This window comes from Pseudophryne corroboree, chromosome 2, assembly GCF_028390025.1.
Source record: "Pseudophryne corroboree isolate aPseCor3 chromosome 2, aPseCor3.hap2, whole genome shotgun sequence".
Classification (NCBI taxonomy): domain Eukaryota; kingdom Metazoa; phylum Chordata; class Amphibia; order Anura; family Myobatrachidae; genus Pseudophryne; species Pseudophryne corroboree.
The window spans coordinates 558,479,781-558,502,591 of record NC_086445.1 but is presented as its reverse complement, the minus strand read 5'-3'; the positions used below and the strand labels follow the sequence as shown (position 1 = coordinate 558,502,591).

Sequence of the window (22,811 nt, the reverse complement as noted above, 5' to 3'; positions counted from 1 at the left end):
CTGTCGCCAAGGACAAGGGTATATCTTCTGTGGTGGTTGCAAAAGGCTCATCTATTGGAGGGCCGCAGATTCGGCATACAGGATTTGATCCTGGTGACCACGGACGCCAGCCTGAGAGGTTGGGGAGCAGTCACACAAGGAAGAAACTTCCAGGGGGTATGGACGAACCTGGAAAAGTCTCTTCACATAAACATTCTGGTACTAAGAGCAATCTAAAATGCTCTAAGCCAGGCGGAACCACTCCTGCAAGGAAAACCGGTGTTGATTCAGTCGGACAACATCACGGCGGTCGCCCATGTAAACAGACAGGGTGGCACAAGAAGCAGGAGTGCAATGGCAGAAGCTGCCAAGATTCTTCGCTGGGCGGAGAATCACGTAATAGCACTGTCAGCAGTGTTCTTCCCGGGCGTGGACAACTGGGAAGCAGACTTCCTCAGCAGACACGATATTCACCCGGGAGAGGGGGGTCTTCATCCAGAAGTCTTCCACATGCTAATAAACTGTTGGGAAAGACCAATGGTAGACATGATGGCGTCTCGCCTCAACAAGAAACTGGACAAGTATTGCGCCAGGTCAAGAGATCCACAGGCAATAGCTGTGGACGCACTGGTAACACCTTGGGTGTACAAATCAGTATATGTGTTTCCTCCTCTGCCTCTCATACCAAAGGTATTGAAGATTATACGGTGAGGAGGAGTAAGAACAATACTAGTGGCTCCGGATTGGCCAAGAAGGACTTGGTACCCGGAACTTCAAGAGTTGGTCACGGACGAACCGTGCCCTCTACTTCTGAGAAGGGACCTGCTACAACAGGGTCCCTGTCTCTTTCAAGACTTACCGCGGCTGCGTTTGACGGCATGGCGGTTGAACGCCAGATCCTAAAAGGGAAAGGCATTCCAGAAGAAGTCATTCCTACCTTGATTAAGGCAAGGAAGGAAGTCACCGCGAAACATTATCACCGCATTTGGCGAAAATATGTCGCGTGGTGCGAGGATCGGAGTGTTCCGACGGAGGAATTTCAACTGGGTCGTTTCCTACATTTCCTACAATCAGGATTGTCTATGGGTCTCAAATTGAGATCTATTAAGGTTCAAATTTCGGCCCTGTCAATATTCATCCAAAAAGAATTGGCCTCAGTTCCTGAGGTACAGACTTTTGTTAAAGGAGTACTGCATATACAGCCTCCTGTGGTGCCTCCGGTGGCACCGTGGGATCTAAATGTAGTTTTAGATTTCCTCAAATCCCATTGGTTTGAACCATTGAAAAAGGTGGATTTTAAATATCTCACATGGAAAGTGACTATGTTACTGGCCCTGGCTTCCGCCAGGAGAGTATCTGAATTGGCGGCTTTATCTTATAAAAGCCCTTATCTAATCTTCCATTCGGATAGGGCAGAACTGAGGACTCGTCCGCATTTTCTCCCTAAGGTGGTATCAGCGTTTCACCTGAACCAACCTATTGTGGTGCCTGCGGCCACTGGCGACTTGGAGGACTCCAAGTTGTTGGACGTTGTCAGAGCCTTAAAAATATACATTTCAAGGACGGCTGAAGTCAGAAAATCTGACTCGCTGTTGATACTATATGCACCCAACAAGTTGGGTGCCCCTGCTTCTAAGCAGACGATTGCTCGTTGGATTTGTAACACAATTCAACTTGCTCATTCTGTGGCAGGCCTGCCACAGCCTAAATCTGTTAAGGCCCATTCCACAAGGAAGGTGGGCTCATCTTGGGCGGCTGCCCGAGGGGTCTCGGCATTACAATTCTGCCGAGCAGCTACGTGGTCGGGGGAAAACACGTTTGTAAAATTCTACAAATTTGATACCCTGGCAAAAGAGGACTTGGAATTCTCTCATTCGGTGCTGCAGAGTCATCCGCACTCTCCCGCCCGTTTGGGAGCTTTGGTATAATCCCCATGGTCCTTTCAGGAACCCCAGCATCCACTTAGGACGATAGAGAAAATAAGAATTTACTTACCGATAATTCTATTTCTCGGAGTCCGTAGTGGATGCTGGGCGCCCATCCCAAGTGCGGATTATCTGCAATACTGTACATAGTTATTGTTAACAAATTCGGGTTATATTGTTAAGGAGCCATCTTTAAGAGGCTCTTTCTGTTATCATACTGTTAACTGGGTTTAGATCACAAGTTGTACGGTGTGATTGGTGTGGCTGGTATGAGTCTTACCCGGGATTCAAATTGCCTCCCTTATTGTGTACGCTCGTCCGGGCACAGTACCTAACTGGAGTCTGGAGGAGGGTCATAGGGGGAGGAGCCAGTGCACACCACCTGATCTGGTAAAAGCTTTACTTTTTTGTGCCCTGTCTCCTGCGGAGCCGCTATTCCCCATGGTCCTTTCAGGAACCCCAGCATCCACTACGGACTCCGAGAAATAGAATTATCGGTAAGTAAATTCTTATTTTACTACTGTGATCAGACACGGAATGCGCTGTTGATGGTTGCAATAATCACTTAAACTATTTGCTATATTAATGTGTGTTAGAGTGCTTACATTGGAATGAAAGTACATACTTGACGCATGTATTGTGTGCATGTTTATAGGTTTAGAAGTCTTTCTACAGTATTTTTATATTTCACCATAGACGTTTGCGCTGCCACAGTCGGGAGTAGATGAGATAATGATTAAATAAAGGAGGGAACATAGACGTAGGACATACTGGAATCATACAGCACAATGCAACCTAAAATCTGGTAGACAAATGTGGTGTATAGTGCGTGAGACATGGTAATGACCTAGAGAACATGCATGAGGTGAGGGACAAGGATACACAAGTGAACAAGGTGGAGGAAGGTTTTGAGTAGTTGAATTTAAAGAATGTTTGAAGCATTTAAGGCTGATTGATGTTCTGTTTGGTCATGGGAGTGATTTCCATAGGTGGGGAGCATCTGGTGGTAACGGGTTATTAGTGGAGAGATGAGGTAGCTGCTTGTGGGTAGGGCAAAGAGGAATTTGTGTGGATGGAGAGGAGGCTGGAAATGTAGGTGGGGCATATACAATCTATGGTAATAAGTTATTGTTTCATACAGCCAAGAAAACAAAAGTCGACTCCATTGAAGCAGTGGAAAACTTTCCAGTAAAGAGTGTTCTCAGGACAAGAACAAATGTGAGTTTTTGGCAATCCTTTATGTTGGTCTTTGTTTATCACTAACAAATGAGGGTTAAATTTGGGTTGGGTGCAGTGGCGCACTGTTTTTGTATGTGTCCCAATATTGTTCTTACAGAGTTAGATGCACGGCAGCAGAAATGTATGGGGTATTACTGGGAGGTATTTGGGTTGGCTGTATAGATGCACAGAGATGTTGCGTCTTACATAAGTGTTACAGGCATGTCGCTGATAATGGTTGTGTTCTTTCACTCTGAACCATTCACGTACAGATGAGTAATCTGCACCTGCTATATTTGTATAGACACTAGGGAAAGGCTTTGTAGCAGCATTTGTATGAAGTCGCAGCTGCTGCAAAAGATGCACACTCTTATACAGCTGCATCTGAATAAGGATGCAAACGAAGAATGGATACAGCGCGTCCAATCCGTGTTTGCTTAAAATTGGAAGGCTGCTAACTTGGGGTTAAATCAGTTCCCCTTTAGAAAAATTCTATAAACCACTATAAGCAAAATGAGTAGCGCCTTAACCAATTCTATAGTTCAAAAATCCAATTTATGTATCAAAAATAACAGTTTAATAGAATAAATAACAAATCAATTTACATAGACAATCAACCGTAAAATATTGGATAGAGCAGTTTAAATATCACTTAAAATTATAAACGGCATATAAATGCATAAAGTGCCCTTCTGTTTGTGAGGCAAGAGGTCTGGTTTGTGTTCCTTAGTGCCCCAGTGGGTCCGCTGGTGGCATGAACAGTCCACAATGCCAAATGATGGACAATCAATAGTGAAAGGCACACAATACCTTTGTGAAGCACTTAAAATTCCTCTGTAGGAGTACGGAGTCCAGCATGCATATATTTGATGGCTGATACCCTATGGCAGTATATATATATATAAAATCTCATGCTTTAGTAATATGTGGCACAGTGTACTCAATGGCTATAAGCTCTCATTCCGAGTTGATCGCTCGCTGACTAGTTTTAGCAGTCGTGCAAACTCTATGCCGCCGCCCACTGGGCAGTGTATTTTAGCTTAGCAGAAGTGCGAACGCGTGTGCAGCCGAGCTCTGCAAAAACAGTTTGTGCAGTTTGAGTAGCTCTGAACCTACTCGGCGTTTGCGATCACTTCAGCCTATTCGTGTCTGGATTTGTCGTCATACACCCCCCCAGCCACGCCTGCGTTTTTTCAGACACGCCTGCGTTTTCTCTAACGTCCTAGTGGATGCTGGGGACTCCGTAAGGACCATGGGGAATAGACGGGCTCCGCAGGAGACTGGGCACTCTAATAAAGAATTAGGACTACTGGTGTGCACTGGCTCCTCCCTCTATGCCCCTCCTCCAGACCTCAGTTAGAATCTGTGCCCGGCCAGAGCTGGGTGCTTTTAGTGGGCTCTCCTGAGCTTGCTAATAAGAAAGTATTTTGTTAGGTTTTTTATTTTCAGAGAGATCTGCTGGCAACAGACTCTCTGCTACGTGGGACTGAGGGGAGAGAAGCAAACCTACTAACTGCGGATAGGTTGCGCTTCTTAGGCTACTGGACACCATTAGCTCCAGAGGGATCGAACACAGGAACTTAACCTTGGTCGTCCGTTCCCGGACCCGCGCCGCCGTCCCCCTCGCAGAGCCAGAAGACAGAAGCCGGCGAGTGAAGCAAGAAGACATTAAAATCGGCGGCAGAAGACTCCTGTCTTCATATGAGGTAGCGCACAGCACTGCAGCTGTGCGCCATTGCTCCCACACTAACCCACACACTCCGGTCACTGTAGGGCGCAGGGGTGGGGGGGCGCCCTGGGCAGCAATTGAGTACCTCCTGGCAAAAATAGAGCATATAATACAGCTGGGCACTGTATATATGCATGAGCCCCCGCCATTATTTTTCACAAAATCGCGGGACAGAAGCCCGCCGCTGAGGGGGCGGGGCTTCTTCCTCAGCACTCACCAGCGCCATTTTCTCTCCACAGCTCCGCTGAGAGGAAGCTCCCCAGGCTCTCCCCTGCAGAATCACGGTAGAAAGAGGGTGAAAAGAGAGGGGGGGCACATAAATTTAGCGCAAATTCACTAATACAGCAGCTACTGGGTAAACACTAAGTTACTGTGTGATTCCTGTGTCATATAGAGCTGGGGTGTGTGCTGGCATACTCTCTCTCTGTCTCTCCAAAAGGCCTTGTGGGGATTCTGTCCTCAAATAGAGCATTCCCCCTGTGTGTGTGGTGTGTCGGTACGATTGTGTCGACATGTTTGACGAGGAAGGCTATGTGGAAGCAGAGCAGGTGCAGCTGAATGTGGTGTCTCCGCCGACGGCGCTGACACCTGATTGGATGGATATGTGGAAGGTGTTAAATGATAATGTAAACTCCTTGCATAAAAGGTTGGATAAAGCTGAAGCCTTGGGACAGTCAGGGTCTCAACCCATGCCTGATCCTACAGCGCAGAGGCCGTCAGGGTCTCTGAAGCGCCCACTATCCCAAATTGTTGACACAGATATCGACACGGATTCTGACTCCAGTGTCGATGGCGATGATGCAAAGTTGCAGCCTAAAATGGCTAAAGCCATCCGCTACATGATTATAGCAATGAAGGATGTATTGCACATTTCAGAAGTAAACCCTGTCCCTGACAAGAGGGTTTATATGTTTGGGGGAAAAAGGCAAGAAGTGACTTTTCCCCCTTTACATGAGTTAAATGAGTTATGTGAAAAAGCTTGGGATTCTCCTGATAGGAAAGTGCAGATTCCCAAACGGTTACTTATGGCGTATCCTTTCCCGCCAACGGACAGGTTACGCTGGGAGTCATCTCCTAGGGTAGACAAAGCTTTGACACGCTTGTCTAAGAAGGTGGCCCTGCCGTCACAGGGTACGGCCTCCCTAAAGGATCCTGGGGATAGGAAGCAGGAAGGTATTCTGAAGTCTGTTTATACACATTCAGGTACCATACTGAGGCCGGCAATTGCGTCGGCCTGGATGTGTAGTGCTGTAGCAGCATGGACAGATACTCTGTCTGAGGAACTGGATACCTTGGACAAGGATACTATTTTACTGACCCTGGGGCATATAAAAGACGCTGTCCTATATATGAGGGATGCCCAGAGGGACATTTGCCTACTGGGCTCTAGAATAAATGCAATGTCGATTTCTGCCAGAAGGGTCCTGTGGACTCGGCAATGGACAGGTGATGCCGACTCTAAAAAGCACATGGAGGTTTTACCTTACAAGGATGAGGAATTGTTTGGGGACGGTCTCTCGGACCTAGTTTCCACAGCTACGGCTGGGAAGTCGAATTATTTGCCATATATTCCCTCACAACCTAAGAAAGCACCGTATTACCAAATGCAGTCCTTTCGATCACAAAAAGGCAAGAAAGTCAGAGGTGCGTCCTTTCTTGCCAGAGGCAGGGGTAGAGGAAAGAAGCTGCACAATGCAGCTAGTTCCCAGGAACAGAAGTCCTCCCCGGCTTCCACTAAATCCACCGCATGACGCTGGGGCTGCACAGGTGGAGCCGGGAGCGGTGGGGGCGCGTCTCTGAAATTTCAGCCACCAGTGGGTTCGCTCACATGTGGATCCCTGGGCTATACAGATTGTCTCAGGGATACAAGCTGGAATTCGAGGTGATGCCCCCTCACCGTTACCTCAAATAGGCCCTGCCAGCTTCCCCCATAGAAAGGGAAGTAGTGTTAGCGGCGATTCACAAATTATATCTCCAGCAGGTGGTGGTAAAGGTTCCCCTCCTTCAACAGGGAAGGGGTTACTATTCCACAATGTTTGTGGTACCGAAACCGGACGGTTCGGTCAGACCCATATTGAATTTAAAGTAGAGATGAGCGCCTGAAATTTTTCGGGTTTTGTGTTTTGGTTTTGGGTTCGGTTCCGCGGCCGTGTTTTGGGTTCGAACGCGTTTTGGCAAAACCTCACCGAATTATTTTTGTCGGATTCGAGTGTGTTTTGGATTCGGGTGTTTTTTTCCAAAAACACTAAAAAACAGCTTAAATCATAGAATTTGGGGGTCATTTTGATCCCAAAGTATTATTAACCTCAAAAACCATAATTTACACTCATTTTCAGTCTATTCTGAATACCTCACACCTCACAATATTATTTTTAGTCCTAAAATTTGCACCGAGGTCGCTGTGTGAGTAAGATAAGCGACCCTAGTGGCCGACACAAACACCGGGCCCATCTAGGAGTGGCACTGCAGTGTCACGCAGGATGTCCCTTCCAAAAAACCCTCCCCAAACAGCACATGACGCAAAGAAAAAAAGAGGCGCAATGAGGTAGCTGACTGTGTGAGTAAGATTAGCGACCCTAGTGGCCGACACAAACACCGGGCCCATCTAGGAGTGGCACTGCAGTGTCACGCAGGATGTCCCTTCCAAAAAACCCTCCCCAAACAGCACATGACGCAAAGAAAAAAAGAGGCGCAATGAGGTAGCTGTGTGAGTAAGATTAGCGACCCTAGTGGCCGACACAAACACCGGGCCCATCTAGGAGTGGCACTGCAGTGTCACGCAGGATGTCCCTTCCAAAAAACCCTCCCCAAACAGCACATGACGCAAAGAAATAAAGAGGCGCAATGAGGTAGCTGACTGTGTGAGTAAGATTAGCGACCCTAGTGGCCGACACAAACACCGGGCCCATTTAGGAGTGGCACTGCAGTGTCACGCAGGATGTCCCTTCCAAAAAACCCTCCCCAATCAGCACATGATGCAAAGAAAAAGAAAAGAAAAAAGAGGTGCAAGATGGAATTATCCTTGGGCCCTCCCACCCACCCTTATGTTGTATAAACAAAACAGGACATGCACACTTTAACCAACCCATCATTTCAGTGACAGGGTCTGCCACACGACTGTGACTGATATGACGGGTTGGTTTGGACCCCCCCCAAAAAAGAAGCAATTAATCTCTCCTTGCACAAACTGGCTCTACAGAGGCAAGATGTCCACCTCATCTTCACCCTCCGATATATCACCGTGTACATCCCCCTCCTCACAGATTATCAATTCGTCCCCACTGGAATCCACCATCTCAGCTCCCTGTGTACTTTGTGGAGGCAATTGCTGCTGGTCAATGTCTCCGCGGAGGAATTGATTATAATTAATTTTAATGAACATCATCTTCTCCACATTTTCTGGATGTAACCTCGTACGCCGATTGCTGACAAGGTGAGCGGCGGCACTAAACACTCTTTCGGAGTACACACTTGTGGGAGGGCAACTTAGGTAGAATAAAGCCAGTTTGTGCAAGGGCCTCCAAATTGCCTCTTTTTCCTGCCAGTATAAGTACGGACTGTGTGACGTGCCTACTTGGATGCGGTCACTCATATAATCCTCCACCATTCTATCAATGTTGAGAGAATCATATGCAGTGACAGTAGACGACATGTCCGTAATCGTTGTCAGGTCCTTCAGTCCGGACCAGATGTCAGCATCAGCAGTCGCTCCAGACTGCCCTGCATCACCGCCAGCGGGTGGGCTCGGAATTCTGAGCCTTTTCCTCGCACCCCCAGTTGCGGGAGAATGTGAAGGAGGAGATGTTGACAGGTCGCGTTCCGCTTGACTTGACAATTTTGTCACCAGCAGGTCTTTCAACCCCAGCAGACCTGTGTCTGCCGGAAAGAGAGATCCAAGGTAGGCTTTAAATCTAGGATCGAGCACGGTGGCCAAAATGTAGTGCTCTGATTTCAACAGATTGACCACCCGTGAATCCTTGTTAAGCGAATTAAGGGCTGCATCCACAAGTCCCACATGCCTAGCGGAATCGCTCCCTTTTAGCTCCTTCTTCAATGCCTCCAGCTTCTTCTGCAAAAGCCTGATGAGGGGAATGACCTGACTCAGGCTGGCAGTGTCTGAACTGACTTCACGTGTGGCAAGTTCAAAGGGCATCAGAACCTTGCACAACGTTGAAATCATTCTCCACTGCACTTGAGACAGGTGCATTCCATCTCCTATATCGTGCTCAATTGTATAGGCTTGAATGGCCTTTTGCTGCTCCTCCAACCTCTGAAGCATATAGAGGGTTGAATTCCACCTCGTTACCACTTCTTGCTTCAGATGATGGCAGGGCAGGTTCAGTAGTTTTTGGTGGTGCTCCAGTCTTCTGTACGTGGTGCCTGTACGCCGAAAGTGTCCCGCAATTTTTCTGGCCACCGACAGCATCTCTTGCACGCCCCTGTCGTTTTTTAAAAAATTCTGCACCACCAAATTCAAGGTATGTGCAAAACATGGGACGTGCTGGAATTTGCCCATATTTAATGCACACACAATATTGCTGGCGTTGTCCGATGCCACAAATCCACAGGAGAGTCCAATTGGGGTAAGCCATTCCGCGATGATCTTCCTCAGTTGCCGTAAGAGGTTTTCAGCTGTGTGCGTATTCTGGAAAGCGGTGATACAAAGCGTAGCCTGCCTAGGAAAGAGTTGGCGTTTGCGAGATGCTGCTACTGGTGCCGCCGCTGCTGTTCTTGCGGCGGGAGTCCATACATCTACCCAGTGGGCTGTCACAGTCATATAGTCCTGACCCTGCCCTGCTCCACTTGTCCACATGTCCGTGGTTAAGTGGACATTGGGTACAACTGCATTTTTTAGGAGACTGGTGAGTCTTTTTCTGACGTCCGTGTACATTCTCGGTATCGCCTGCCTAGAGAAGTGGAACCTAGATGGTATTTGGTAACGGGGGCACACTGCCTCAATAAATTGTCTAGTTCCCTGTGAACTAACGGCGGATACCGGACGCACGTCTAACACCAACATAGTTGTCAAGGACTCAGTTATCCGCTTTGCAGTAGGATGACTGCTGTGATATTTCATCTTCCTCGCAAAGGACTGTTGAACAGTCAATTGCTTACTGGAAGTAGTACAAGTGGGCTTACGACTTCCCCTCTGGGATGACCATCGACTCCCAGCGGCAACAACAGCAGCGCCAGCAGCAGTAGGCGTTACACGCAAGGATGCATCGGAGGAATCCCAGGCAGGAGAGGACTCGTCAGACTTGCCAGTGACATGGCCTGCAGGACTATTGGCATTCCCGGGGAAGGAGGAAATTGACACTGAGGGAGTTGGTGGGGTGGTTTGCGTGAGCTTGGTTACAAGAGGAAGGGATTTACTGGTCAGTGGACTGCTTCCGCTGTCACCCAAAGTTTTTGAACTTGTCACTGACTTATTATGAATGCGCTGCAGGTGACGTATAAGGGAGGATGTTCCGAGGTGGTTAACGTCCTTACCCCTACTTATTACAGCTTGACAAAGGGAACACACGGCTTGACACCTGTTGTCCGCATTTCTGGTGAAATACCTCCACACCGAAGAGCTGATTTTTTTGGTATTTTCACCTGGCATGTCAACGGCCATATTCCTCCCACGGACAACAGGTGTCTCCCCGGGTGCCTGACTTAAACAAACCACCTCACCATCAGAATCCTCCTGGTCAATTTCCTCCCCAGCGCCAGCAACACCCATATCCTCCTCATCCTGGTGTACTTCAACACTGACATCTTCAATCTGACTATCAGGAACTGGACTGCGGGTGCTCCTTCCAGCACTTGCAGGGGGCGTGCAAATGGTGGAAGGCGCATGCTCTTCACGTCCAGTGTTGGGAAGGTCAGGCATCGCAACCGACACAATTGGACTCTCCTTGTGGATTTGGGATTTCAAAGAACGCACAGTTCTTTGCGGTGCTTTTGCCAGCTTGAGTCTTTTCAGTTTTCTAGCGAGAGGCTGAGTGCTTCCATCCTCATGTGAAGCTGAACCACTAGCCATGAACATAGGCCAGGGCCTCAGCCGTTCCTTGCCACTCCGTGTGGTAAATGGCATATTGGCAAGTTTACGCTTCTCCTCCGACAATTTTATTTTAGGTTTTGGAGTCCTTTTTTTACTGATATTTGGTGTTTTGGTTTTGACATGCTCTGTACTATGCCATTGGGCATCGGCCTTGGCAGACGACGTTGCTGGCATTTCATCGTCTCGGCCATGACTAGTGGCAGCAGCTTCAGCACGAGGTGGAAGTGGATCTTGATCTTTCCCTAATTTTGGAACCTCAACATTTTTGTTCTCCATATTTTAATAGGCACAACTAAAAGGCACCTCAGGTAAACAATGCAGATGGATGGATTGGATACTAGTATACAATTATGGACATGCTGCCGAGTGCCGACACAGAGGTAGCCACAGCCGTGAACTACCGCACTGTACTGTGTCTGCTGCTAATATATAGACTGGTTGATAAAGAGATAGTATACTCGTAACTAGTATGTATGTATAAAGAAAGAAAAAAAAACCACGGTTAGGTCACTGGTATATACAATTATGGACGGGCTGCCGAGTGCCGACACAGAGGTAGCCACAGCCGTGAACTACCGCACTGTACTGTGTCTGCTGCTAATATATAGACTGGTTGATAAAGAGATAGTATACTCGTAACTAGTATGTATGTATAAAGAAAGAAAAAAAAACCACGGTTAGGTGGTATATACAATTATGGACGGGCTGCCGAGTGCCGACACAGAGGTAGCCACAGCCGTGAACTACCGCACTGTACTGTGTCTGCTGCTAATATATAGACTGGTTGATAAAGAGATAGTATACTCGTAACTAGTATGTATGTATAAAGAAAGAAAAAAAAACCACGGTTAGGTCACTGGTATATACAATTATGGACGGGCTGCCGAGTGCCGACACAGAGGTAGCCACAGCCGTGAACTACCGCACTGTACTGTGTCTGCTGCTAATATATAGACTGGTTGATAAAGAGATAGTATACTCGTAACTAGTATGTATGTATAAAGAAAGAAAAAAAAACCACGGTTAGGTCACTGGTATATACAATTATGGACGGGCTGCCGAGTGCCGACACAGAGGTAGCCACAGCCGTGAACTACCGCACTGTACACTGGTTGATAAAGAGATAGTAGTATACTCGTAACAACTAGTATGACGACGGTATAAAGAATGAAAAAAAAACCACGGTTAGGTGGTATATAATACAATTATGGTTGGACGGACTGCCTGCCGAGTGCCGACACAGAGGTAGCCACAGCCGTGAACTACCGCACTGTACACTGGTTGATAAAGAGATAGTAGTATACTCGTAACAACTAGTATGACGACGGTATAAAGAACGAAAAAAAAACCACGGTTAGGTGGTATATATTATAATACAATTATGGATGGACGGACTGCCTGCCGAGTTCCGACACAGAGGTAGCCACAGCCGTGAACTACCGCACTGTACACTGGTTGATAAAGAGATAGTAGTATACTCGTAACAACTAGTATGACGACGGTATAAAGAACGAAAAAAAAACCACGGTTAGGTGGTATATATTATAATACAATTATGGATGGACGGACTGCCTGCCGAGTGCCGACACAGAGGTAGCCACAGCCGTGAACTACCGCACTGTACTGTGTCTGCTGCTAATATAGACTGGTTGATAAAGAGATAGTATACAATACTACTAATATACTGGTGGTCAGGCACTGGTCACCACTAGTCACACTGGCAGTGGCACTCCTGCAGCAAAAGTGTGCACTGTTTAATTTTAATATAATATTATTTATCATGTACTCCTGGCTCCTGCTATAACAACCTGCAGTGCTCCCCAGTCTCCCCCACAATTATAAGCTTTATATACAATACATTGATGTGCAGCACACTGGGCTGAGCAGTGCACACAGACTGAGTCACTGTGTGACTGTGTATCGTTTTTTTCAGGCAGAGAACGGATATATTAAATAAAACAAACAACTGCACTGTCTCTGGTGGTCACTGGTCACTGTGGTCGTCAGTCACTAAACTCTGTCTGCACTCTGCACTCTCTTCTAATCTACAGTATCACAGCAATCTCTCTCTCTCTCTCTCTTCTAAATCTAATCTAAATGGAGAGGACGCCAGCCACGTCCTCTCCCTATCAATCTCAATGCACGTGTGAAAATGGCGGCGACGCGCGGCTCCTTATATAGAATCCGAGTCTCGCGAGAATCCGACAGCGTCATGATGACGTTCGGGCGCGCTCGGGTTAACCGAGCAAGGCGGGAAGATCCGAGTCGCTCGGACCCGTGAAAAAAAAAGTGAAGTTCGTTCGGATTCAAAGAAACCGAACCCGCTCATCTCTAATTTAAAGTCCCTGAACATTTACCTGAAAAGGTTCGAGTTCAAGATGGAATCGCTCGGAGCGGTCATTGCAAGCCTGGAAGAGGGGGATTTTATGGTGTCTCTGGACATAAAGGATGCTTACCTGCATGTCCCCATTTATCCACCTCATCAGGAGTACCTCAGATTTGTGGTACAGGACTGTCATTACCAATTCCAGACGTTGCCGTTTGGTCTGTCCACGGCACCGAGAATATTTACCAAGGTAATGGCGGAAATGATGGTGCTCCTACGAAAGCAAGGAGTCACAATTATCCCATACTTGGACAATCTCCTCATAAAGGCGAGGTCCAGAGAGCAGTTGCTGATCAGCGTAGCACACTCTCAGGAAGTGTTGCAACAGCACGGCTGGATTCTGAATATTCCAAAGTCGCAGCTGATTCCTACGACGCGTCTGCCCTTCCTGGGCATGATTCTGGACACGGACCAGAAGAAGGTGAGAAGGTGTTTCTCCCGGCGGAGAAGGCTCAGGAGCTCGTGACTCTGGTCAGAGACCTCTTAAAACCAAAACAGGTGTCGGTGCATCAATGCATGCGAGTCCTGGGAAAGATGGTGGCGTCATACGAAGCCATTCCCTTCGGCAGGTTCCATGCGAGGAACTTTCAGTGGGACCTGTTGTACAAGTGGTCCGGATCGCATCTTCAGATGCATCGGCTGATCACCCTATCCCCCAGGGCCAGGGTGTCTCTTCTGTGGTGGCTGCAGAGTGCTCACCTTCTCGAGGGCCGCAGGTTCGGCATACAGGACTGGGTCCTGGTGACCACGGATGCAAGCCTCCGAGGATGGGGGGCAGTCACTCAGGGAAGAAACTTCCAAGGGCTGTGGTCAAGTCAGGAAACTTGTCTGCACATCAATATCCTGGAACTAAGGGCCATATACAACGCCCTGAGTCAAGCGGAGCATCTGCTTCGCAACCAACCGGTGCTGATTCAGTCAGACAACATCACCGCAGTGGCTCATGTAAACCGCCAGGGCGGCACAAGAAGCAGGGTGGTGATGGCAGCAGCCACCAGAATTCTTCGCTGGGCGGAGAATCAGGTGCAAGCACTGTCAGCAGTGTTCATTCCGGGAGTGGACAATTGGGAAGCAGACTTCCTCAGCAGGCACGACCTCCACCCGGGAGAGTGGGGACTTCATCAAGAAGTCTTCACACAGATTACAAATCGATGGGAACTGCCACAGGTAGACATGATGGCGTCCCGCCTCAACAAAAAGCTACAAAGGTATTGCGCCAGGTCAAGAGACCCTCAGGCGATAGCTGTGGACGCACTAGGGACACCGTGGGTGTTCCAGTCTGTTTATGCGTTTCCTCCTCTTCCTCTCATACACAAGGTACTGAGAATCGTAAGAAAAAGAGGAGTGAGAACAATACTCATTGTTCCGGATTAGCCAAGAAGGGCTTGGTATCCGGAACTGCTAGAAATGATCACAGAGGACCCATGGCCTCTGCCTCTCAGACAGGATCTGTTGCAACAGGGGCACTGTCTGTTCCAAGACTTACCGCGGCTGCGTTTGACGGCATGGCGGTTGAACGCCGGATCCTAGCGGAGAAAGGCATTCCGGATGAGGTTATTCCTACGCTGATAAAGGCTAGGAAGGACGTGACGGCAAAACATTATCACCGTATATGGCGAAAATATGTTGCTTGGTGTGAGGCCAGGAAGGCCTCTACAGGGAAATTCCAGCTGGGCCGTTTCCTTCACTTCCTACAGGCGGGAGTGACTGGGCTTAAAATTAGGGTCCATTAAGGTCCAGATTTCGGCCCTATCCATTTTCTTTCAAAAGGAACTGGCTTCTCTTCCTGAAGTTCAGACGTTTGTAAAGGGAGTGCTACATATTCAGCCCCCTTTTGTGCCACCAGTGGCACCTTGGGATCTTAACGTGGTGTTGAGTTTCCTGAAATCTCACTGGTTTGAGCCACTTAAGACCGTGGAGTTAAAATATCTCACGTGGAAAGTGGTCATGCTATTGGCCTTAGCTTCGGCTAGGCGTGTGTCAGAATTGGCGGCTTTGTCATGTAAAAGCCCCTATCTGGTTTTCCATATGGACAGGGCAGAATTACGGACTCGTCCGCAGTTTCTGCCGAAGGTGGTGTCATCCTTTCATTTGAACCAACCTATTGTGGTGCCTGCGGCTACTCGTGACTTGGAGGATTCCAAGTTACTAGATGTAGTCAGGGCTTTGAAGATTTATGTAGCCAGAACGGCTGGAGTCAGGAAAACTGACTCGCTGTTTATCCTGTATGCATCCAACAAGCTGGGTGCCACTGCTTCAAAGCAAACTATTGCTCGCTGGATCTGTAACACGATTCAGCAGGCTCATTCTGCGGCTGGATTGCCGCATCCTAAATCGGTAAAAGCCCACTCCACAAGGAAGGTGGGATCTTCTTGGGCGGCTGCCCGAGGGGTCTCGGCATTACAGCTTTGCCGAGCAGCTACTTGGTCGGGTTCAAACACTTTTGCAAAATTCTACAAGTTTGATACCCTGGCTGAGGAGGACCTTGTGTTTGCCCATTCGGTGCTGCAGAGTCATCCGCACTCTCCCGCCCGTTTGGGAGCTTTGGTATTATCCCCATGGTCCTTACGGAGTCCCCAGCATCCACTAGGACGTTAGAGAAAAAAAGATTTTACTCACCGGTAAATCTATTTCTCGTAGTCCGTAGTGGATGCTGGGCGCCCGTTCCAAGTGCGGACTTCTTCTGCAATACTTGTATATAGTTATTGCTTAATTAAGGGTTATGTTATGTTGGCATCCGTTTGTTTGTTGCTCTGTTTTTGTTCATACTGTTAACTGGATATGTTATCACAAGTTATACGGTGTGATTGGTGTGGCTGGTATGAGTCTTACCCTGGATTCCAAAATCCTTTCCTTGTAATGTCAGCTCTTCCGGGCACAGTTTCCTTAACTGAGGTCTGGAGGAGGGGCATAGAGGGAGGAGCCAGTGCACACCAGTAGTCCTAATTCTTTCTTAGAGTGCGGAGTCAGTCTATTCCCCATGGTCCTTACGGAGTCCCCAGCATCCACTACGGACTACGAGAAATGGATTTACCGGTGAGTAAAATCTTATTTTTGCAAACAGTCCCTGAAAACGGTCAGTTGACACCCAGAAACTCCCCCTTCCTGTCAATCTTCGTGAGGCCATCAGTGCGATTGAAAACCTGTGCACAACGGGCTTTGTACCCGTACGTCACACGTGCGCATTGCGGAGCATATGCATGCGCAGACATGCAGATTTCTGCTGCGGGGTACACTGGGCTTCACAAGGATTGGACAATGGGGGTGTAGAGTAGGATCTTGATCCGAGGCACCAACAGACTCAAAGCTTTGACTGTTCCCAGAATGCACAGCGCCGCCTCCTATATCACCCCGCCTCCCAACACAGGAGCTCAGTTTTGTAAGTTGTTGCTGCAGTAAGCAGGCACTTAACAGAGGGGCTGCTCCAAGCAGCCCTAAGAAAAGCTTTTTATGAGGTAAAAAGTGAAGACTTCAAGGGCAGCAGCGGTGGTAAATGTCTTGTGACATTCACTGCTGCAGCTCCAGCTCTCCCCAGCGGCGCTGTACACTCCCGTGCCCTGGTTGCCGGGTACCTACAGCGGAGGCTCCGGTTTTCTTCACGTTAGACACACGCGGCTGGGGCTCTCCAGGATCGCGTGGCCGCGCTTCGGGAGGTGGTAAGTGGGTCCCGCTTGCAGGACCCGGTCTTTATCGCGGTCAGTGGGAGGCGGGCCGCGCGCGCTGGCAGTGGACACTGTGGCAGTACAGGCGATCCCACTAGATCACCAAAGCATGGACGCAGGTCAGGTTTTCTCTCTAAACCAATTCTTATATCGCCCACAGTACCCGGTGGTATTGCCAGCAGAGTGGATAAGGCTTAGACCTGAAGCCCCTCCCCCAGCCCCAGGGCGCCATTTCTAGCAAGTGTTCCCGCCCTGGAGCTGCGTATCTGTCTTTTCCTCACTCCCTGTCAGTGTCTGCGGTGCCATTATCCCTCAGCTCATTGTTCCTGGGACTGCTTGGGCAAATCCTCCTATGTAAAGCCGCCTGGTTGTCAGTGCTGTGCCTTTACATGACACTTAAGTATTCTACCTGCCTTTTTAGACAGTGATAGTTAAGAAAGAGTGCACTTAGTCAGGGTTTTATAGTACAATTACCCTGTGATATACATCCAGTTCTTACTGTGTACTGTTATATCTATTGTTCTATAGCTGTGTAAGCTAGTCCAGTGCAGTATTATTGTCAGTAATAACCTCTGCATTGTACAAACTGTGACTTTCTATGTGTGCATTTGATAGCTGAGTGGTGTCCATTTCGTGTCTTTCACTCAACCTTCTATCCCTATATTCCATAACCTGAGGGGGCTTGGTGCGTCAGGTGTTATCTAATATAGGATTTTCACAAAGATATACTGTATTACGTATTTTTCTCTGTTATTTAGTCACCATATCTCTCCTTTATCTCTGCTAGTGCTGACTACACTGCGCAGGGGTTTGGGTTCAGAGGTATAGTGCTGCTGATAATTGTACTGTGTTAACCTCATACTGCAAGTTATATCATGTCTGCTTCTGAGGGTAACGGTTCTGGGGCTGAACACACTGCTGGTGTTGCTGACGCCACGGGGCCATATGAGGAGAATATAGCAGCTGTGGGCTCTGGTTCTGGGGGCTCCTTGCCCCCCAGTGGGACTGTGGCAACGGAGGCACATACTGACCCACCGTGGGCCGCTTTTTCCACGCTTCTGCATACGCTAGTTCATAAACTAACTCCCCCTATGGGACCCCCAATGCCGGTACAACCGTATGTGGTCCCTGCAGCTAACCCGCCGTGGGCGGACGATTTATCTGCTCAATTAAAGAAGTTGAACCAGTCCTTGACTACTAAAAAGTCTGACCAACGCTCGCCTAAGGCCAAGGGGTCCTCTAAGCGAGCGCTTATCTCCTCACAATCCACTGCTGTCACTGACACCTCCTCTGATGAAGACAGCACATATACTGACCCCTCAGGTTCTGACTCAGATACGGCTCATGGGGAGGGTAGTTCACATGTGGATGTTCCTGATCTTTTGGAGGCTATTAAATTAATTCTGCAGATTACGGATGATCCCGAGCCATCCGTCCCTTCTAAGAAATCAGATAGGTTCAAGCGTCAGAAGGTGGTTAAGCAAGTTTTACCTCACTCTGACACCTAGTGGATATACGTCAGGAATCCTGGGAAAACCCGGGTACGAAGTTTGTGCCTCAAAAGAAGATGCTGGCTTGCTATCCCCTCGCGCCAGAGCTGTCTAAAAATTGGGAAACGCCTCTTCCAGTAGACTCACATGTGGCTAGGATGGTGGTTTGCTCGACTCTACCTGTCACTACCGTCACGTCTCTAAAAGAGCCTACGGATAAACGTGTGGATGGTTGTCTGAAAGCGATTTACAACCTCACGGGTGCTGCACAAAGGCCCACTATTGCAGCTACATGGGCTGCAGAGGCTATTGAAGTATGGGCCTTGGAGTTAGAAGCTGAAATCTCTTCTGACCATGCTAGACAATGCTTGTCATATATTGTCACAGCTTCTCCATATATTAAAGAGGCGGCTTCTGATGCCGGTATCCTAGCAGCCAAGGCCTCTACTACGTCAGTCCTGGCTCGCCAGATATTGTGGCTGAGATCCTGGTCTGTGGATCTGGACTCTAGAAAAACCCTGGAGGTACCTTTCAAGGGAGATATTCTGTTTGGGGAGGACTTAAATAAGATTGTGGCTGACTTGGCTACTGCCAAAACTGCCTGTCTGCCAAATACCACTCCTTCTGGGTCCGAAGGCTAAAGGTACGTCCTTTCGCCCCTTTCGTCCTTCAGGTAAACCAAAAGGTCAGGCGTACCATAAGCAGGCCCGCACTTCCAAACCTGGTAAGCCGAAGCCCAAAAGAGCCTGGGCTGCCCGTCAGCCAGCTGCCAAGACCAATAAGCCTGCCGCATGACGGGGCGGGCCTCCCCCTGGGGGAACCCAGGGTGGGGGGCCGGCTTCTAGGGTATACCCAGGAATGGTTGAAGACCACTTCAGATGCCTGGGTACGGGAAGTCGTCACTTGAGGTTACGCCATAGCCTTCAAGTACCGACCCCCTCAACGATTTTGCCAGACAGACGTCCCTTTGGACCAGACAAAGGCAAAAACTCTACACTCGGTGGTACAGACCCTCCTGGATACAGGAGTCGTAGTACAGGTGCCTCTTGCTCAGAGGGGCCGGGGGTACTACTCTCCGCTGTTTCTAGTCCCGCAACCGAATGGGTCTTCCCGGCCCATTCTCAACCTCAAGGCATTGAACAGGTTTGTGAAGGTTTCCAAGTTCCGTATGGAAACCCTTCGCTCTATAGTTCTGGCCTTGGAACCTGGGGACTACATGGTCTCCCTGGACATACAGGATGCTTACCTGCATATTCCTATAGCAGTGTCACATCAACAATACCTGAGGTTCGCTATTGGCAACCTACATTACCAGTTTCGGGCGTTAACTATTGGTTTAGCAATGGCTCCGTGAGTCTTCACCAAAGTTATGGCGGTGTTGACTGTGGTACTCCGCCGTCAAGGGGTCAGGATACTGCCGTATCTGGACGACTTGTTAATCCTGGCAAATTCCCCAGATCATCTCCTGCGTCATCTGGATATGACGGTCCAGTTTCTACAAGCCCACGGGTGTCATCAACTGGAAGAAATCCTCCCTGGTCCCTGCTCAGAGCATGGTGCACCTTTGAGTTTTGTTGGACACTTACAACCAGAGGTTGTTCTTGTCTCAGGAGTAAGTCCTGAAGATTCAGGACCGGATTCGTTGCTTCCTTTCTCGTCCACAAGTGTCGATACATTCGGCAATGCAGGTGCTGGGCCTAATGGTATCGGCATTCGACATGGTGGAGTATGCTCAATTCCATTCTCGCCCCCTCCAGAGGCTGATTGTAGCCAAGTGGGACGGCCTGCCTCACCAGATCAGATCTCAAATGATCTTCTTGACTCCGGAGGTCCGTCTGTCGCTACACTGGTGGCTCCGGGACCAACAATTGTGCAGGGGTCGTCCCTTCTGGATATCCAACTGGGTCCTGTTGACGACAGATGCCAGTCTAAGAGGTTGGTGCGCGGTGCTGGAGCAACACTCCCTTCAGGGTCGGTGTACCAAGGAGGAATCTCTCCTCTCGATCAACATTCTAGAATTGCAGGCGGTCTTCAATGCGTTAAACCTGGCCCAGCATTTGATTCAGAACCGTCCAGTTCAAGTACAGTCGGACAACGCCACCACAGTGGCTTACATAAATCATCAAGGCGGCACTCGAAGCCGTTTGGCAATGAAGGAAGTCTCACGGATTCTATGTTGGGCGGAACGCCATCTACCGGCCATATCGGCAATATTCATTCCGGGAGTCCTGAATTGGGAAGCAGACTTTCTCAGTCGTCAGGACGTGCATGCCGGCGAGTGGGGCCTCCATCCAGAAGTGTTTCAACTCCTCGTGGAAAAGTGGTGTCTTCCAGACGTGGATCTGATGGCGTCTCGACACAGTCACAAGGTTCCGGTCTTCGGAGCAAGGACAAGGGATCCTCAAGCAGCATTCGTGGATGCGCTGGCGGTGCCGTGGAGGTTTCAGCTGCCGTATGTGTTCCCTCCGGTGTCGCTCCTGACCAGGGTAATTCGGAACTTCAAGCAAGAAAAAGGAAATCCTGCTTCTCATAGCTCCAGCGTGGCCCAGACGGCACTGGTTCTCAGACCTGCAGGGCCTATCGTCAGAGCGTCCAATTCTACTTCCACAACGCCCAGACCTCCTTGTTCAGGGCCCCTGTGTCTACCAGGACCTAGCCCGGTTATCTTTGACGGCGTGGCTCTTGAAGCTTCCGTCTTGAGGGCTAAAGGGTTTTCTGAAGGGGTCATTAAAGCTGTTGCGGGCCCGGAAACCGGCTTCTGCTCGGATTTATCATAGGGTCTGGCATTCCTACTTTGTTTGGTGCGCATCTAACAATTATGACGCTTCCAAGTTTAGTACAGCCAAACTTTTGGCTTTTCTGCATCAAGGCCTAGATTTAGGCCTGCGTCTGGCCTCACTCAAGGGTCATATTTCTGCCTTGTCGTGTGGTTTCAGAGAAAAATTGCGACTTTACCTGATGTTCATACTTTCACTCAGGGTGTGTTGCGTATCCAACCTCCCTATGTCCCGCCTGTGGCTCTTTGGGACTTGTCGGTGGTTTTGGAGGCGGTGCAGGAGCCTCCATTTGAACCTCTTGGTTCAGCTGACCTTAAGTGGCTTTCCCTTAAGGTGGTGTTCTTGCTGGCTATTGCCTCTGCTAGAAGAGTGTCGGATCTGGGTGCCTTGTCTTGTAGTTCCCCATATCTGATTTTTCACCGTGACAGGGCGGTTCTTAGGACTCGTCCCGGATATTTACCTAAGGTTTCTTCGTTCCACCTTAATCAGGAGATTGTGGTTTCGGCCTTTGTCTCTCCTGATTTGTCTCCCAAAGAGCGGTCTTTGGATGTGGTACGGGCTCTCCGTATCTATGTGAAGAGAACTGCTTCTACTCGAAAATCTGATTCTCTCTTTGTTTTGTTTGGATTTCACAAACGTGGCTGGCCTGCTCACAAGCAAACTCTGGCCAGATGGATTAGAATGGTGATTGCGCATGCTTATGTGAAGGTTGGTCTCTCTGCTCCTGATCACATTAAGGCCCATTCTACTCGGTCTGTTGGACCTTCTTCGGCGGCCCAACGTGGTGCGACCCTTGATCAATTGTTGAAGGCGGCTACGTGGTCCTCAGGGAACACGTTCATAACGTTCTATGCCTTCGATACTGCCGCTTCCCAGGATGCTTCCTTTGGACGCCGGGTTCTTGTGCCCGCTACAGTGCGTCCCCTCCCATAAGGAACTGCTTTAGGACATCCCCATTGTCCAATCCGTGTGGAGCCCAGTGTACCCCTCAGCAGAAAACGAGTTTTATGGTAAGAACTTGCCTTTTGTTAAAACTTTCTGCGAGGTACACTGGGCTCCACAAGGCGCACACCCTGACGCACTTAGCTTCTTTGGGTTGGTATGGCATTAGCCGCTGACACTTCTCCTGTTGTGAGAGTGTGGTGTATGTGGCTACTAACCGTTGTCGTCTCTTTTCCTGCTACTGCATTGGGCTGGTTAACTAAAAACTGAGCTCCTGTGCTGGGAGGCGGGGTGATATAGGAGGCGGCGCTGTGCATTCTGGGAACAGTCAAAGCTTTGAGCCTGTTGGTGCCTCGAATCAAGATCCTACTCTACACCCCCATTGTCCAATCCTTGTGGAGCCCAGTGTACCTCGCAGAAAGTTTTAACAAAGGTAAGTTCTTACCATAAAACTCATTTTTTAGCCTGAGTGCTGCGCTGCGAACATCAACAGCTAGCGATCAACTCTGAATGACCCCCATAGTTATGCCACTGAAGGGTGAACCTGCCACATTAAAAGTCTATACTTATTTTCTGCCAGCCATTGGTGCTGGCTGCAATGTATAGACTCTGATATAAAGTCACTCGGATATATCACAGCTGCAGCTGCACTGGTTT

At 48.9% G+C, this 22,811-nt stretch overlaps 1 protein-coding gene across 4 annotated transcripts in view; it reads left to right on the top strand.

Moving 5' to 3' along the window:
- The window catches only part of CDCA8 (cell division cycle associated 8), a 151,883-nt gene that overhangs the window by 95,187 nt on the left and 33,885 nt on the right, over positions 1–22,811 (top strand). For all 4 annotated transcript variants that reach the window (XM_063954341.1, XM_063954343.1, XM_063954342.1 and 1 more), the window contains one exon: positions 3,046–3,122. In XM_063954341.1, the coding sequence (XP_063810411.1) occupies positions 3,046–3,122 (77 nt within the window). The remainder of the gene's footprint in view (positions 1–3,045; positions 3,123–22,811) is intronic.